General features: G+C 41.6%; 1 protein-coding gene across 4 annotated transcripts in view; it reads right to left on the minus strand.

Moving 5' to 3' along the window:
* APLP2 (amyloid beta precursor like protein 2) overlaps positions 1-13871 on the minus strand; it is an 85889-nt gene that overhangs the window by 25761 nt on the left and 46257 nt on the right. For all 4 annotated transcript variants that reach the window (XM_027036923.2, XM_027036922.2, XM_027036920.2 and 1 more), the window contains exons 2-3: positions 11651-11824; positions 10659-10782 (exon numbers count right to left, since the gene is read on the minus strand). In XM_027036923.2, the coding sequence (XP_026892724.1) occupies positions 10659-10782; positions 11651-11824 (298 nt within the window). The remainder of the gene's footprint in view (positions 1-10658; positions 10783-11650; positions 11825-13871) is intronic.

Consider the following 13871-nt stretch of genomic DNA (forward strand, 5'->3'; position numbering starts at 1 on the left):
CAAAAATATGTTATTTGAATCTAATCATGATAAAACAGTAAGACAAATTCAAATTCAGGGACATATTTAAACAAATGGCCTAAACTAAAAAAATACCATTGTTGTGAAAGATTTTAAAAAAAAAGTTGATTGGGGAACTGTTGCAGACCAAATGTAATAGTTCAATCCTTTTTAAAGGAAAGCTATAAAGGACACCATTTGGATAGAGAGAAATTGCCCAAAATGTGATTACTGTATCGTAGTTATGTTAGAGAATGTCCTTGCTCTTAGGAGAAACAAGCTGAATATTTAGAAGTAAATTTTCACAATGTCCCAACTTACTTTCAAAGGGTGTAATAACAACAATAAAAGATACGTAAGATGCACACACACACACAGAGTGAGAGAAGACAAAATCAGAGAACCCAGGTAAAGAGTACAGAAGTATTCACAGTTACATTTTTTTTCTATAGGTCTAAAACTTTTCAAAAGTAAAAAGCTGTGAGGAAAATATACATAGTTGTTTAAAAAACAGATGATCTTTTAGAAAGACACACTGAAATATTTACAGGAAAAAAAATATTATCTGTGATGTGTTTCCAAATAATCAAGAGTAGATGGGTGGGGTTGTCCATAGACAATGTAAAAGTGGCTCATGAACTAATGATTGCTGCATAGCTGGCCAATGGGTACATAAGGGTTAACAGTATTATTTTTCTCTTTTGGACATGTTTGTACATTCCATAATAAAAAGTTAAAAATTCATGTATTTCTGGGGCGCCTGGCTGGCTTAGTCAGTAGAGCATGTGATGACTCTTGATTTCAAGGTCGTGAGTTCAAGCCCCACGTGGGGAATAGAGCTAAAATTTAAAAAAAAAAAAACATTTATATATCACGGGAGCATCACCCAGAGATTCTGATTCAGTAGGTCTAAGGTAGGATTCAGTAATTTTCATTGAACAAGCATTCCAGGAGATTCTGATGCATCACCAATATGCTCCATACAGGGTCTAAGTGGAGGAAAACAGAAAGGGAGAGAGGTGTGTGCTTAGTTCAGGAAGAGATGTAGTAAGTGGGGGCAAGGGAAAGGAAGCAGGCAGCCTAACCTCTGAGATTTTTTCTTTTTTCTTTTTTTAAAGAAGGAAGCATAGAATATGAAAGTAATCTGGCCTGAGAAAGGTCGTAGGGCTTTGACCTTAATGCAAAGTCTGTGTAGACCCCCCCCGAAGCTCATCATCATGGCCTGGTCCTCCAGGACCCCTCAGCCTCGGGCCTCAGTCTGTGGGCACTATACAAGTCAATCCTTCCGTGACCCATGTGACAAGCGAAAGGAGTCCTTAATCTACTTTAAGGGGGAAGATGTGCTGTGACATTACGCTGGGGCAGTAAAAACAGCCTCCCCACTTCAGAACTTTACACAGGGTAGTGACGTTTCACACCACTATTAGTACAGGGAATTTGGAAGCCAATTTCCTCATGCAGGAACACAAAGTAAGTTAGACATAGTGTTGCCTTGAGGCCCTAAAGGCTCTAGGGAGGTAGAACATGTACACTTTTTCAATCAACTAGACACAATGCTTAAAAAATCCAAAATCCTCATGATAAATGAGGATGTACCTCTACTAGAAGAAACAATCCTGATATTCAACCAAGTAGAAATTACTTAAACCCTGACACCCAACCACCAACTCATATTGTATTAATGTGATTATGCTGTATTGACTAGGCAATTTTATACTTAGTTTATGACAAAAAGCAACAAAAGAGTGTATTAACGAACAGTGTGTATAGGGTTAAATGTCAGGGTTCTATTTCAGCACCATCATTATCAGCAGAATGGTTTTAGGCATAAAGAAGGTTAACTTACTTATTAACCTTTCTGTGCCTCAATTTCCTTATCCTGTGTGATGATAAATGACATAATAGAATACAACATCTGAAAAGCTTAGAGCTGATTCTGGTACACAGTAAACACTAAGCAGTACGTAAGTGTGCTATTTCTAATTACTGATGGTAATGTTGGTAAGTCTTGAGCTGAGTAACTAGTTTTATACAAAGCAAACTATATATACAACCACAGTTATCATACAGAAATCTACAATTTGTTAAAACATCAATTTTATGTTTACAATTGCAACATCAGAAAAACATTTAAAACAGCAATTTTAGAGGCACCTAGGTGGCTCAGTCAATTAAGGGCCCAACTCTTGATTTGGCTCAGGGCATGATCTCACAGTTCATGGGTTCAAGCCCCATGTCCGGCTCTGTGCTGAGAGCGTGCAGTCTGCCTGGGATTCTCTCTCGCTCTCTCTTCTTTCCCCCTGCCCCTTATCCTCAACTCGTGCTCTTTCTCTCTCTCAAAATAAGTATTTTTTTTTAAACCCAGCAATTTTATTACTATATATCTAGTCTACAGAGGTAATAAACAAACCGGGTTTTTAAAAAATACAGTGGGGGGCACCCGGGTGGCTCAGTAGGTTGAGCATCAACCTTTGTCATGATCTCATGGTTCGTAGGCCTGAGCCCCACATCAGGCCCACTGCTGTCGGCCTGTCAGCACAAAGCCCACTTTGGATCCTCTGTCCCTCTCTCTCTGCCCCTCCCCCGCTGTCACTCCCCTAAAAATAAATAAATATTTTAAAACTCAATAAAAAAACAGTGGAAAAAATACTAACAGAAATAAACATACAGTGGAATACTATATATTGAGTTAAAATGAATGAAATCTACTTGCATCACACATTAGATACACCCCAAAATGATGTAAAGTAAAAGCAAGTTGTAAAAGTAATGTCAGGTACAGAATGATACCATTTATGTAAGCTTAAAAACACAAAAAAAAATGGTTTATAGAAACATCTGTATACAGCAAAAGTATAAAAACATGCGTGAGACAGAGGGAAGCCGGGGATGGGTGGGTGGGTGAAACAGGGGATGGGGATTAACAGCACACTCATCATGATGAGCACTGAGTCAGGTACAGAAATGCTGAGTCACTACACTGTACACCTGAAACCAATATAACATTGCATGTTAACTACACTGGAATTAAAATTTAAAAATCAATGAGAAAGAAAAGCAGCTACTGAAACTTGGGTTCTTTCCCCCAAAAACAAAAAACATGCATGACAATAATACATGCCAACAAGTGGGTAGTGGCTACCTTGAGAACAAGGGAGGGAGTGAGGGAGGGCAAGAGGGAGGAAAAGGGAAGAAAGGATGGGGCTTTGAAACATTTACTCCCTCTATGACAAAATAAGGTGCGGATGAAGCAGACCTGGCAAGCTGTTGAAGAACTTAAATCAGGATGATGAGTACTGAGTCATCATCATATTTCACCTTTTCAGTATCCTTCAAACGCTGTATTTCAGAAAGAAGTTTAAAATCAAAACTTTTAAAATGTCAGTAATTCAATAATTAACTCCATGCTATACAGTAAAATTAAATGCTACCAACCCTTAGCTATCCCATGATTGACTCGATCTCTCTGACCTCTGAAAACCAGAAGAGAATTAACACCACTGAAATTGGACCAGGAACTAAAATGTAAAAATAAAACAAAAGAATACTCTTTAACAACTGCAATTCCAACAACACACTCTAAGGAAATAATTAAGCAAGTAAAACAAAGATATTCATTGCTGTGTTGCTAATATCAAACACTGAAACCAACCTAGATGCCCATCAATCAGAAATTAAATGATGGTAGTTACATACAGTGGAATACCATCAGGTCACAGGAAATATGGTTTACGTTTATATTTAACATGGGAAAACTTCCATAGTGGTTAAATAATTTTAAAAAGAAAGAAAGAAACATACTCCATATCCCTAACCTTCCTCCTTCACCCTGGTTAACTCCTTAAGGCTAAGTCTATACAAATATAGGCAAAGAACCATACAGATATGTTGATATATCTCCCTAAGAACAGCACATAATAGATGTTTAAATCTAAATATTAAAAAAAAAAATTCAAAAACAAGGTAGCATATGTAGTATGACCTCTTTTAGGAAGAAAAAAATGCATTTAAAAATACACATATTTCTGTATGTGTCCAAAGAAAAAAGTCTTGTCTATATACACCAAAATGTTAATCATGGTGTAGAAACTGGAAATTATTTTTGCTTCCCCCACGGTCTTTTATTGAAAAATAAACTTATTAAGCATGTAAACTAAAGAGGAATACATTTCAATCCCAACATTTGTTTTCTGGCATTTTCACTATTACTTTTTTTTTGCCTTTGCTACATTTATCAGAAGCTTCTAAGAAAAAAAAAAAACTGACTTAGGCAGATCAATATTACTGTTGTATAGACGAACACTGAAAATGGTTTGGTCTCAGTTTAGAATTTTACCGAAGTTTGTTAACAATCTTCAATTTAGTCAGTTAGGTTGTAATAGATAATGGCCACAATTTCGCAAGTCACGGGACACAGAAGGTTATAGAGTTTTCACTATTTAAAAAGCTGAGGAATGAATATGGCAATTTAACAAAACCTAAACCTACAGGATTTCGCTTAAGCTGCATTTATGATCTATCTCCAACCCCCATCCATTCCCCAGGATTCTGTTTCTTTTCCATATCACGCCCATCCATCAAGGCCATGACAGCCATCAGGTTTTAGAGCTCTTCCAGAGTTACTGAAATTGCTTTTAAAAATAACAAAGGTTGTTATTCCCCACTTGGGGAAGCCCTCAGCAGCACCAACACTCACACACAGTTTTTAAAAACCTACTGCGAAAGTACTCTACAGCTGCGAACAGCTGGAAGACCGTTTCAGTTATGGGGCTCTTGGAAGCGGTAACCAGGTGGGAGAAGATAGCCTTCTGTCATGAGAGGGAGCCCAGAGAATCAACCTGACCACCCACTGCAATTTCCCGTGAGGTATACAGCAGCCATCCCTAGATGTCCCTGAGGTCAATAGGGCTCTGATATTAAAGACCCAAGATAATTCTCGCAAGCGAAAACACACAAGGGTCCATGCTGGGAACAGGGCAAATGTGAATTCAAAGGTAGAAGCTGCCTTGCAAACAGACACCTGCAATGGGCAAGTGAGAGACCACGGTGCACCGTTGCTGAAGACGGCCCCAAAGCCTTTGAGAATGAGAACTGTCTTTGGCAGTGCTCACATCACAGTAACGCTCTGTCCAGATCTCCATCCAAAAATAACCCAAAACAAAAACAGTCACGGGCTTACAAAGCCCTCTTCTTTTGGTGTAGAAGCCAGCCTACAGATAAATGTCAGAGATGACTAACGCCTTCCCCCAAAATACCAGCAGTTTCACTTCTTCACACATCACCAACTCTGTCCTACTTGGAACATCCTACCTATGTACCTACCTACCTACCTACCCACCCACCTAAAATGTTAGAGATAAACAGGAGTCGATTAGTAGTAACCTATGATATAAGGTCATTTTGAAGAGAGAGAAGACTGAACTGACACAGCAGGTTCAAAGTCACACTGATGGGTGGTTAAGCATCAGAAGAGGGCAGAGCTGAGTGACACAAACACAGACGCGGGTGGGCAGTGCGACACCAGGTGATGCAACCACTACTTAGCAACCTGAATTCATTCTCAAACTGCTTTCCAAGCATGGTAATCAGGACACATCCCTCTTCCCTCAACCGAGCAAAAACAATGACAGACAAAACTGGTGCCTGAGGACACAGGTAAGGACGCTGGAATATTCAAGCCAATGCACACAGGCAACCCAACCACTATAGACAAATCCTGTTCCCAGTTTCCATTTCCACACCTTCTGGTCTATCTACCTATGATTTAGGTTTACTAGGCAGTACTATGTTGTTTTTCTTTTCTTAAGTAAGCTCTGTGCCCAATGTGGGGCTTGAGCCCACAACTCTGAGGTCAACAGTTGCATGCTCCACTGATGGAGCCGACCAGGAGCCCCATTAGGCAATATTATCTTAAAGGGGGGTCCTAGGGCTGAGGCTAACCATACTACTACATCACTTTACTCCAACATGTGGTATTCATCTTAACACGTACAAAGGCAGCTACTGTGGTTACTTCTGGTGAATAAAATGCACAGAACTCTTACTTTTAACTGTGTCCATTTATAGTACAGTTTGTACGTTCAAAGAATTGTGTGTGGTTGTATAACTCACTGAATATACTATACATCATTAAACTGTATACTTTTAAATGGGTGAATTACACAGAGTATGAATTATATCTCAACAAGCTCGTTCAAAAAAAAATTAAAAAAAGTATGGGCACTTGGGTGGCTCAGTCAGTTAAGCATCCAGCTCTTGGTTTCAACTCAGGTTATGCTCTCCCAGTTTGTGTGATAAGCTCCAAGTTGGGCTTCATGCTGACAGTGCACAGCCTGCTTGGGATTCTCTGTCTCTCTCCCTCTCAAATAAATAAACTTTAAAGGCTTAAAAAGTTAAACTTAAATTACAAAAGCAGAGGTTGGGGCACCTGAGTGACACAATTGCTTGAGCGTCTGACTCTTGATTTTGGCTCAGGTCATGATCTTAGGGTCAAGGGATCAGGCCCCGTGTTGAGCTCTGCACTCAGCATGAAGCCTGCCTGAGATTTTCTCTCTTCCTCTTCCCATTTGCTCCTCTCTCCCACTCTCTCTTTCTCCCTCTCTAAAATAAAAAAAATTTAGGGGCGCCTGGGTGGCTCAGTCGGTTGAGCGTCTGACTTCGTTCAGCTCAGGTCATGATCTCGCGGTGAGTTTGAGCCCCACATCGGGCTCTGTGCTGACAGCTCCGAGCCTGGAGCCTGCTTCAGATTCTGTGTCTCCCTCTCTCTCTCTGCCCCTCCCCCACTCATACTCTGTCTCTCTCTCTCTGTCAAAAATAAATAAACGTTACAAAAATTTAAATAAATTTAAAAAGTGGAGACTGATCATTTACAGAAGATACTGAGTAAGTAAATAAATATAGTGAGGATAATGGAACTGAAAGACATCAGTATGAGCTAATGTTTTTAATATATACATGTAGCTATAGAAATATATATTTATGTGTGCATGTACTCATATATACATGCATGTATTTTTTTAAGTTTTATTTATTTGAGAGAGACACAGACAGTGCAAGTGGGAGAAGGATGGGGTGGGCGTGGGGGAGGGAGAAAGAGAATACCAAGAAGACTTTGTGCTCAAACTATGACCTGAGCCAAAACCAAGAGTCGGATGCTTAACTGACTGAACCACCTAGGCACCCCAACGTGTGTTTCTTGGCTCTGTCCGAGTGGGCCTAGAAGCAACAACATCCCAGACCAGTAAGTACACATAATGCCCAGACTTGGTTTCTAAACACCATTCTCCACTGAAAGAAACCAGGGCTTCCTGGAGAAATGGCAGATTCCAGGGGTAGAGTCAGGAAAACACAGGATCAGCCTAGAGCATCTTTTTGTCAAATCTGGACAAGTGCTTAAGGAAATAAGTGAATGCCAACACCATCTTAGCCAGGGGATAAACGTTATCATGGGTAATGGAACTGACATCGTGCAACTCCTAATGTTATGCTGCAAGAAGAATACATCTACGGTAGTCCCCTCAAAAATGTGTAAATCAAAAGGTCATAAGACAAACCCGAATTGCAAGGCATTTCCACAAAGTAATTTGTACTCTTTAAAAAAGTCAAGGTCATGAAAGACGAGAAGAGACTAAATACAATGTGTGATCTTGAATCAGATCCTGGTATTATTGGAACAAAAGGTGAAACCTGAACAGGGTCTACAGATTAGATTTGGATCAATAATAGTTTCCCAATTTTGATGATGTGATCATGTAGAAGAATGTCCTTGTTTCTAAAAAATCTATATTAAAGTACTAAAGGATAAAAAGACACCAACTTAAATGATTCAAAACACAAAAACTCAGTAATGGGGGGGGGGACAAGGGTTGGGGGTACTATGGGAGTGAATAAGGTTAATTTTACCATATTAGTCAAATGGTACAGGTGGAAAATCTGAAATCTGAGGAAAGAGTGTACAGGAACTCTTTGTACTATTGTTCTAACCATTTTGTAAACTTGAAACTATTTTAAAACTACCTTTTTTTTTTTGTTTATTTTTTTGAGAGAAGCGGGGGGAGGGAGGGAGCATGGGTCAAGCAGGGTAGGGGCAGAGGGGGACAGAGGACGGAGGACCCAAAGTGGTCTCTGTGCGGACAGCAGACAGCCCGATGTGGGGCTTGAGCTGTGAGATCATGGCCTGAGCTGAAGTTAGACACTTAACCACCTGAGCGACCCAGGTGCCTCTAAATTATTTTTAATTTTAAAAGGCAAAAGCAACTCTAAAAGACTATCACAAAAATGCTTTCTAAGGAGTCTATGGAAGGGCGCATGGGTGGCTCAGTTGGTTAAGCATCTGACTCTTGATTTTGGCTCAGGTCATGATTTCACGGTTTTGTGGGTTTGAGCCCCACATTGGGCTCTGTGCTGGCAGCAGGAAGCCTGCTTGGGATTCTCTGTGTCCCTTGCTCTCTACCCCTCCCCGACTCATGCTCTCTTCCTCTCCCTTTCTCTCTCAAAAACAAACTTTTTTTTTTAAAGTGTATCCTATGTTCTAGACATTGTCACGGTACTGGAGGACAGAGAAGACTAAATAAAGCAGGGTCCATGGTTTCACTGTGTTTACAGCGAAGTTGGAGAAAGATACAGAAACAGATCGTCACTGGATAGGGTGATAGATGCAATGGCAACATTGGGAGACTTTCAGAAATCTGCATGTCTGGAGAGAAAACATAACCAGGAGGAAAAGATTTCTTTAAGGGAAGCAGCCCCTGAAATAAGTCTTGAAGGAAGAACCCCCCTGGCAGGGGAAGTACAGGAAAGGCATTCTAACAATGAGACCTGGACAGTGGGTGGCCAGGAGCTGCAAGATGTCAATGTTGCTGGGTGGCTCACAGAGCAGACAACAGGGAAGGCCAAAGCAAGAGCCACATTATGGAGTTTTTACGCTAAGCAGGGCAACTTAATGAAAATTTAGTTTTTATGTGAGGAAGAGCTACTACAGGCTTTGATGTGCGGGAAAGACAACTCAATCTTCATTTTAGGTCAGAGGGCAGCAGACCAGACAACAGAACTGAGAAGCACACGAGGCTGTTGTCCCAGTCCAGGCGGCAAAGGATGAAGGGCTGAACTAACGCAGCAGGAATCAGAAGGAAGAAAAGGATTATAAGCCAGATGTGTCCTGACTTTAAAGTAGCAGCACCCCGAGTGTCTCAGTAATATTTTCATAGCACTTCAAGGCCAAAAGAATACCCAAAGCTAGGTAGCTAGGTCCAACAACATAGTAAGTCCTCGTGTCCTAACCCCTTAGCGCATGCCGGACGCTGAACGACTCTTCCAATGTTACAATCGACTGGACACCGTCACCCTCGTCTCTTCTTCCCAGGTTATTCTGTGATGCTGGCTCTTTAACACAGGAACCCGAGACAACGCTCTATAAAGATAGGAGGTCACTGAAAGGAATGGACTGACAGGATGTTGATACTGTAAATACCTCCAGTTCATGGGATGTCTGAAAGAGGTCTCCTTTGAAAAACCAAAACTATCTCACAATGCTCCACACTGTGTGAGTCTTCTGCAACGCCCTGGGGTGCCTCAGTGCACAGTTTGGGAACCACAGACTGAAGCCGTATTGAAGGGGTAAGAATGAGGCTTGGAAAGCTGACTGGATGTAGGGAGATAAAGGTCTCCCAGGTCTCAACTCAGAGTTCTGGGTGAGGACTGGAGCCAGCAAGTCGTAAAGACACGTAGCAAGGGGAAGACCAGGCTGCAAAGTCTTCAGGGGTAATGGTGCAAAAGGAAGAAACAAATGCAAGTACTGCCTACCTACTGACTACAAATATTCAAAACTACACTCTTGCTTCATTTAGTTCCAGGATTTGACAGGCAGTGAATGAAACCTCAATACCCAGAGATCTCGGGGCCAAATGGATTGGAAGAACATCTCTCAGCTACACCACGCACAAGGCTTCCAGGCCTCACCCCACTGCATGATGCTCCACTGTAAAGTAAATGGTGTCAAGCACCCGCAATGCCCCCCTTTCTCCCTACTGGATACTTGACAACAGTAATTGCTGCATAAACACGGTCACTAAGGTGCCAACTCCTCCTTTGGTTGATTTGGATACATGTGAGAATGTATCAACACCAACACAAGGTCAGAAACACCTGTACCAGTCACGGGCCCTTCAGAAAGGCAGGGGTGCATAGACAGCTAGGGGTCACGTCTCTCGGAGACTACCACAAGTCTGGCCTGCCTAGCAATACAGGATCTTAGGACCTTGCAAAATATGTACAGGATGAAGTGAGAGGAACAGAAGACTCCATCCCTTGGGCTGTTCAGTACCACTCCTGCTATGATTATACAGCAGGAGTTTCAAGCACTCACTGCAAGGTAAAGCTGGGAGGCCCTGAGGGCAGCACTCTCAGTGCCATGCAAAAGGCTCATCCTTAAAAGACTGAGGGTGCCCATGGTGGGGGAGGTAATAACCATCAAAGACAAGTCAACCATCAACACTAGAAGGCAATAAATATTCAAAAAAGAAGTCCCCCAATACATTCCTGTAGCCCTCAGCTTCTTAACAGATGTAGCTATTTCACTGTGAGGCAAGAGAAAATCAAATTTAAAAATGAGCAACCTCTACTTCCCAAGAAGCAACCACGATCATCTAAAGGACACTCACCAAGACACTTGAAAGGTATCACGATGTGACTCTTGCACTGCTTTTTGTCCCTCCGGCACCAATTGTCAACACTGACCGGCTCATTTGCTTCCATCACATTTGTGATCTGTAGCTCTGGATACATCTGCAAGGGAAAAGAAAACACACACAATAAATTGACTTTATCCATAATAAATGGACATTCATTTGCAAGTAAGGGTGTCTGCTACTCAGCGTCATCATTATCCTGTATAAATCTAAGCCTCCACTCGTGCTGCCCCTGGTTCTAACTGAAGAACTCAGCAAGTCAAAAGATACTGTAACTATTAGTTTTCTTTTGACAGGTAGATTTCTGATCACTTCTAATGCATTCTCTTCAAAAAAAAAAAAAAGTCATCCTTATTTAAGGACATAAAAAAGCAGCAAGCTTTCAAGCCCAAAATAAATCGATGAGGTATCAAGCCCATTTGTAGGATGCATGTAAAGAGCTGAGAAGAAAAACATTTAAAGGGCAAGTTCATGGAAAGGTCTGTTGGTGAGATTATAGAGTAATACTTCAATGCTGGCCCTCTGTGCTAGTCCTGGTAAGAAGTTAAAGCATCTCATAGCCCCTTCTAGGTCAAGTTCTGACTCAAGTCAGACCTGAGATTATCATTTACAATACTGGTGGCTTTCTATGAGCAAGTGGAGAGCACAAGATACACACATTTGACTTCACGTCCTCCCACACTGCAAGTGAGAAGCAAGAGAGCCAGGCTTTACTTGTACGGGACCTGCCCAGCTTCTGCACCGTTCCCTCCTCAAGGAACCAAGAGCTCACAGCGCACACAGGCAGAGCCTCTGACAAGCCTCAGTCATGTCGTATATATTCAGAAAGAAAACGCCTGGTGTTCTGTCATTGGCAATGTGATCTTAGGTCAAAAAGCAGAATGACAGAGTATCTATTTCTAAGGTAAGCAGTTTCAAGCATGACCCAGAAAAGAGCAGTTTTCACATTCTGGCACCACTCTTACCTCCTGACAGTACTGAAGAACTTCTTCTTTTGTTCCAAAGCAGCTCTTGGTGCCTGTTGGGTCAGGTTCCCATTTCCCAGTCTGAATGTTCACATGCATATTTAACTTCCCACAAAACATTGCAATTTGAGGCTCGGCGACAGCAAATCCTGTTCCGGCATTGGCTGCAAGAGCCTGCCAAAGGGGAAAACATCCAGGTTTACTCCAAAACAGCTGACACAAAGGTAGAGTCATCCCATGGTTTGTGACAGTAGAACTGATCTTTTAAAACTTCATTATTTACTATTTTTATCTTCATAAACAAAGCCTTTCCCCAGGAGTTAGGCCAGAAAAAACAATCATTGTTGGACTTACATGATCAAAGAAAAATGTCAATGGAAAAAAATCTAACCCTCACTCCCCATCTGAGTACTTCGGAACTTGGGAACCTATAATCCAGCTGAAGACTGCTCTAATAGAAGCACACGTCTCACTTTTCATCCCTTAACAGATAAAACCACTATAGTAAAGGCTAAAGTTCCAGTAATTCACTCACACAACAAAATTTTGTTGAGCAGCTACTATCTTGCAAAGCAACATGCTAAATGCCTAGGACACAAGAGTGAGCAAAAACTTATGGTCCCTGCTCTCATGGGGCTTAAAGTTTAGTGCAAGAGTCCATATTCACACATACAAAAGTGTGATCACACTCCTAGATGTCGCACCAAGGGAAAGAACACAGTGCCAAACAGCGTACAGAAAGGGAATTTAACTGAGGCTTGGGTATGGAGGTGGTCAGGGAAGTCTCCTGAAGACAGCAGCACTTGAGAGCATCACGTGGCGGGAACGTAGACTGGAGGCAGACAGCAGTGAGAGAAGGGAGGAGAGGCATGCGGGGGCAAGGCTAGACAGTGTGCACACCAAGAAAGGACTTCCATCTTTATCCTGAGGTGCTGAGAGTTTTTGTTTTGTTTTTTTGCTTTCTTTCTTTTTCTATTTTTTTTTTTTAATTTTTTAGCATTTATTTACAATTGAGAGACAGAGACAGAACATGAGCATGGGAGAGACCAAGAGACGGGGAGACACAGAATCTGAAGCAGCTCCAGGCTCTGAGCTGTCAACACAGAGCCCAATGCGGGGCTCAAACTCACAAACCGAGAGATCATGACCTGAGCTGAAGTCGGACACTTAACCAACTGAGCCAACCAGGTGCCCCTGCTTTCTTTATTTTGAGAGAGAGAGAGCAGGAGTGAGTGACCATGAGCAGGGATTAGACACAGAGAGAGGGAGACAGAGAATCCCAAGCAGGCTCTGCACTGTTAGCACAGAGCTTGATGTAAGGCTCTAAATCACGAACCATGAGATCGTGACCCGAGCCAAAACCCGAGAGTTGGATGCTTAACCGACTGAGCCATCCAGGTGCCCCGAGATGCTGAGAGGTTTCAAGCACAAAGTTAATACTGTCAGAATGCAGCTGTGATACTTTTTCTGGCTGCAGGATGGCAAAGAAATGTGGAGAAAGAGAAAGAGAGGAAGGGAGACTGGTACCTTGGGCTAAGGCAGTGCAGTGGAGAAACAGATTCAAGGTATCAGACAGCCCGACTGGCAAGCCTTGGTGACAGATTAGCCAGGGAGTCGAGGAAGAAGATGTCAAGCATGGCTTCATTACTCAATGAGGGAATGGCATCATTCACAGAAACAGAACACTAAAAGGGATTTCATGAACAATTTTATCTTGTATTAGATAAAACAATCAATGACTCTACAGTCTTCCTTTGTCTTATATCCTCTTTGTGAAAACATCACAGCCATTACCAGCTCACAAATTACAGGTGAGAAATAACTTTAGGCATGATGACAGTTAAGGCTTCTACTAAGTCTCCTGGTGCAGGAAAACCCCAGGGATCCTAGCATCTAGAAATATGCTAATATTGATGGTTGTATCCACAATGCAGTTTTGTGGTCTCCCCTAATGTAAAAGTACTTTCAAAATTTAAAAAAAAAAAAATTTTTTAAGTGTTAAAACTTGGCGGATAGGGTTAAGATTGTATGGTCTATCATGTTGCTCTTTTTAAAAAGAGCAATTAACATAAAATGGTTTTCCTATTAACAGAAAGGGTAGCTTTGCCTTTCATAATATATGGAAAATGTGTGCTTTCTAAGCAACTCTCATTTATTTGTGTTGATGGACTACAAAGACATTAATGGCCCTTCCAATCAGGAGACTACATTTGATTTTCAA

Source organism: Acinonyx jubatus, chromosome D1 (genome assembly GCF_027475565.1).
Source record: "Acinonyx jubatus isolate Ajub_Pintada_27869175 chromosome D1, VMU_Ajub_asm_v1.0, whole genome shotgun sequence".
Taxonomy (NCBI): domain Eukaryota; kingdom Metazoa; phylum Chordata; class Mammalia; order Carnivora; family Felidae; genus Acinonyx; species Acinonyx jubatus.